This window comes from Staurois parvus, unplaced genomic scaffold, assembly GCF_062004578.1.
Source record: "Staurois parvus isolate SC_StPar_1 unplaced genomic scaffold, SC_StPar_1.0 ptg000947l, whole genome shotgun sequence".
Lineage (NCBI taxonomy): Eukaryota > Metazoa > Chordata > Amphibia > Anura > Ranidae > Staurois > Staurois parvus.
Window position 1 is genome coordinate 22501 of NW_028318743.1, and position 5000 is coordinate 27500.

Consider the following 5000-nt stretch of genomic DNA (forward strand, 5'->3'; position numbering starts at 1 on the left):
CCCTGCCTGAGACTACACAGTGAAAGGAGAAGTAGCACAGTGAGAAGTCTCTCTCTCTCTCGGTCACTGTTTTCTCCGCCTATCACCATGCTTTTTGTTAGCAAAATGCACCAACTGGCTCCTTGTGCTGCTTCTCCCTCCCAAAGTCTGAGCTCTGCTGTATTGCAAGGGGCTAGAACCAGATTCAGTTAACTACAATGCTTGTACTTTAAAGAATAGCTATTTTGCGTCTTTTAGATCTACCTAGTGTTCAGCTTTAACTACTTGCCGTCCGGCCGCTGTATATAAACGACCGGACGGTGGCAGTCCAGGGGCAGGTTCATAAACGACGCCAGCCATTTTGGACTGTGCGCGCTCCCTGGGAGCGTGCAGCACCGCGATCCGGTGCCAGCTGTACCACAGTTGAACAGCGATCGTCGTACGGGACCTCTGGACGAGGTCCCAATCATGTGATCACTGATTGGCCAATCAGTGATCACATGCAGAGTAGTAAGCAAGATGTCACTTCTGACATCATTGCTTACTACGTGTGAAATCTGTGATCACAGAGGTCACATGGTACAGGGCTATTCACAACAGCCTTGTACCATGTGACAAGCTGTGACCAATCACAGCTCACACAGTAGTTCTCAATGGCTGCAAGAATGCAGCCAGAGAGAAGGAGAAATGATTGCTTTTACAGCCTTTATGGGTGTAAAAGCAATCAGTGTAAAAAAAAAAAAAAAATCTTCATCACCCCCCATAACTAGTACCATGTCACTACGGGGACACACACTGTACTGCTAGGGTGACGGTATGTTAAAAAAAAAAATTATATATATATATATAAAAATAAAATAACAAAAAATTTTTTACAAATTATAATTTGTGGCTATAAACTAATTTGGGTTTTTCTTTTTTTACTAAAAAGATAACGGAATAAATTTTGGCCAAGATTTATGATGAAATATTATTTATTTGCAAAATTTTATAAGTAACACTTTTTTCAAAATGTTCGGACTTTTTCATTTATATAGCAAAAAAGTAAAAATCCCAGCGGTGAATACATGAATAAATACCACCAAAATAAAGCTTTATCTGTCTAAAAAAATGTCATATGGGTACAGTGTCGCATGACCGCGCAATTGTCATTCAAAGTGTGACAGCGCTGAAAGCGGGAAAGTGTCCGGACTTGGAAGGGGGGGGGGGAAAGTGTCCGGACTTGGAAGGGGGGGGGGGAAAGTGTCCGGACTTGGAAGGGGGGGGGGGAAAGTGTCCGCACTTGGAAGGGGGGGGGGGAAAGTGTCCGCACTTGGAAGGGGGGGGGGAAAGTGTCCGCACTTGGAAGGGGGGGGGGGAAAGTGTCCGCACTTGGAAGGGGGGGGGGGAAAGTGTCCGCACTTGGAAGGGGGGGGGGGAAAGTGTCCGCACTTGGAAGGGGGGGGGGGAAAGTGTCCGCACTTGGAAGGGGGGGGGGGAAAGTGTCCGCACTTGGAAGGGGGGGGGGGAAAGTGTCCGCACTTGGAAGGGGGGGGGGGAAAGTGTCCGCACTTGGAAGGGGGGGAAAGTGTCCGCACTTGGAAGGGGGGGAAAGTGTCCGCACTTGGAAGGGGGGGAAAGTGTCCGCACTTGGAAGGGGGGGAAAGTGTCCGCACTTGGAAGGGGGGGAAAGTGTCCGCACTTGGAAGGGGGGGAAAGTGTCCGCACTTGGAAGGGGGGGAAAGTGTCCGCACTTGGAAGGGGGGGAAAGTGTCCGCACTTGGAAGGGGGGGAAAGTGTCCGCACTTGGAAGGGGGGGAAAGTGTCCGCACTTGGAAGGGGGGGAAAGTGTCCGCACTTGGAAGGGGGGGAAAGTGTCCGCACTTGGAAGGGGGGGAAAGTGTCCGCACTTGGAAGGGGGGGAAAGTGTCCGCACTTGGAAGGGGGGGAAAGTGTCCGCACTTGGAAGGGGGGGAAAGTGTCCGCACTTGGAAGGGGGGGAAAGTGTCCGCACTTGGAAGGGGGGGAAAGTGTCCGCACTTGGAAGGGGGGGAAAGTGTCCGCACTTGGAAGGGGGGGAAAGTGTCCGCACTTGGAAGGGGGGGAAAGTGTCCGCACTTGGAAGGGGGGGAAAGTGTCCGCACTTGGAAGGGGGGGAAAGTGTCCGCACTTGGAAGGGGGGGAAAGTGTCCGCACTTGGAAGGGGGGGAAAGTGTCCGCACTTGGAAGGGGGGGAAAGTGTCCGCACTTGGAAGGGGGGGAAAGTGTCCGCACTTGGAAGGGGGGGAAAGTGTCCGCACTTGGAAGGGGGGGAAAGTGTCCGCACTTGGAAGGGGGGGAAAGTGTCCGCACTTGGAAGGGGGGGAAAGTGTCCGCACTTGGAAGGGGGGGAAAGTGTCCGCACTTGGAAGGGGGGGAAAGTGTCCGCACTTGGAAGGGGGGGAAAGTGTCCGCACTTGGAAGGGGGGGAAAGTGTCCGCACTTGGAAGGGGGGGAAAGTGTCCGCACTTGGAAGGGGGGGAAAGTGTCCGCACTTGGAAGGGGGGGAAAGTGTCCGCACTTGGAAGGGGGGGAAAGTGTCCGCACTTGGAAGGGGGGGAAAGTGTCCGCACTTGGAAGGGGGGGAAAGTGTCCGCACTTGGAAGGGGGGGAAAGTGTCCGCACTTGGAAGGGGGGGAAAGTGTCCGCACTTGGAAGGGGGGGAAAGTGTCCGCACTTGGAAGGGGGGGAAAGTGTCCGCACTTGGAAGGGGGGGAAAGTGTCCGCACTTGGAAGGGGGGGAAAGTGTCCGCACTTGGAAGGGGGGGAAAGTGTCCGCACTTGGAAGGGGGGGAAAGTGTCCGCACTTGGAAGGGGGGGAAAGTGTCCGCACTTGGAAGGGGGGGAAAGTGTCCGCACTTGGAAGGGGGGGAAAGTGTCCGCACTTGGAAGGGGGGGAAAGTGTCCGCACTTGGAAGGGGGGGAAAGTGTCCGCACTTGGAAGGGGGGGAAAGTGTCCGCACTTGGAAGGGGGGGAAAGTGTCCGCACTTGGAAGGGGGGGAAAGTGTCCGCACTTGGAAGGGGGGGAAAGTGTCCGCACTTGGAAGGGGGGGAAAGTGTCCGCACTTGGAAGGGGGGGAAAGTGTCCGCACTTGGAAGGGGGGGAAAGTGTCCGCACTTGGAAGGGGGGGAAAGTGTCCGCACTTGGAAGGGGGGGAAAGTGTCCGCACTTGGAAGGGGGGGAAAGTGTCCGCACTTGGAAGGGGGGGAAAGTGTCCGCACTTGGAAGGGGGGGAAAGTGTCCGCACTTGGAAGGGGGGGAAAGTGTCCGCACTTGGAAGGGGGGGAAAGTGTCCGCACTTGGAAGGGGGGGAAAGTGTCCGCACTTGGAAGGGGGGGAAAGTGTCCGCACTTGGAAGGGGGGGAAAGTGTCCGCACTTGGAAGGGGGGGAAAGTGTCCGCACTTGGAAGGGGGGGAAAGTGTCCGCACTTGGAAGGGGGGGAAAGTGTCCGCACTTGGAAGGGGGGGAAAGTGTCCGCACTTGGAAGGGGGGGAAAGTGTCCGCACTTGGAAGGGGGGGAAAGTGTCCGCACTTGGAAGGGGGGGAAAGTGTCCGCACTTGGAAGGGGGGGAAAGTGTCCGCACTTGGAAGGGGGGGAAAGTGTCCGCACTTGGAAGGGGGGGAAAGTGTCCGCACTTGGAAGGGGGGGAAAGTGTCCGCACTTGGAAGGGGGGGAAAGTGTCCGCACTTGGAAGGGGGGGAAAGTGTCCGCACTTGGAAGGGGGGGAAAGTGTCCGCACTTGGAAGGGGGGGAAAGTGTCCGCACTTGGAAGGGGGGGAAAGTGTCCGCACTTGGAAGGGGGGGAAAGTGTCCGCACTTGGAAGGGGGGGAAAGTGTCCGCACTTGGAAGGGGGGGAAAGTGTCCGCACTTGGAAGGGGGGGAAAGTGTCCGCACTTGGAAGGGGGGGAAAGTGTCCGCACTTGGAAGGGGGGGAAAGTGTCCGGGCTGGAAGGGGGGGGGGGGGGGGGGGAAGTGTCCGGACTTGGAGTGGGTAAAGGTTTTACATGCAAATACATAAAAACAAAACAAGGCAAAACAGTAATCTGCACAAAGGATGTGATTGGACCGGTGATGAGGACTCACCTGCAGGAGCCAGTAGCAGCGGCGGTGAAAGGTGGGGACGATGGAGGAGTGGACATAGCACCCATATAGACACTGCAGAGACACAAGAGTCACACGTCATAAATGTCCAATGGAGACCAGAGATTTATATACCCCGGCCAACCCTTAGAAAACGCACAATGGAAACCAGAGATTTATACACCCCAACACCCCACCCCTTCAACACCAAGTCCTCTCAATATTTATACCCTCTGCCGTAATACCATGACCATGGGGACCGAGGGTAGCCTCACCTCCATGCCCTGCACCTTCAGCTTCATGTGGTCTTCCCGCGTGGTCTTGCCGTCTTTCCTCTTCTTCCAGCAGTAGCCATCTTTGCGATATTTCACCTTCTTGCGGTTGTAAAGGATGATGGAGCCGTTCTGTGGTCTGCAGAGAGACGGGGAAAAGTCCGAGGTCATTAGAAGTGTTACATTTATAGGGGTGGAGCTTAACCACCTTACCACCCCCCCCCCCCCCCCACACAGGCCAATTCTGACATTTCTCACATACATGCAAAAATCTGCATTCTTTTTGCCAGAAAATTTATTTAGAACCCCGAACATATGTTTTTTGAAAGCAGAGGCCTGGAAAATAAAACGGTCATCATTACATTTTTTTTTTATTTATTTATTTTTTTTTAACTTCACACAGTATTTGCGCAGCCATTTTTAAAAATGCAAAACTTTAGGGAAAAAAAAAAACCACTAATGAATTTTAGGGAACACAAACACAACGTAATGGCCAATTTTTGGTAAAATATAAAAGATGATGTTACGCCGAGTAGATAGAGACCCAACATGTCAAGCTTTAAAATTGCATACATCTGTGGAATGACGACAAGCTAGGCTACCTAAAATTCTCCACAGGAAGCACTTTAAAAGCCTTTACAGGTCA

At 53.6% G+C, this 5000-nt stretch overlaps 1 protein-coding gene across 1 annotated transcript in view; it reads right to left on the minus strand.

The window, feature by feature from the left end:
• Positions 1-5000, minus strand: part of LOC149441782 (calmodulin-binding transcription activator 2-like) — a 67959-nt gene that overhangs the window by 21617 nt on the left and 41342 nt on the right. Inside the window, exons 5-6 of the mRNA XM_089656883.1 lie at positions 4358-4493; positions 4086-4157 (exon numbers count right to left, since the gene is read on the minus strand). Of these exons, the coding sequence (XP_089513009.1) occupies positions 4086-4157; positions 4358-4493 (208 nt within the window). The remainder of the gene's footprint in view (positions 1-4085; positions 4158-4357; positions 4494-5000) is intronic.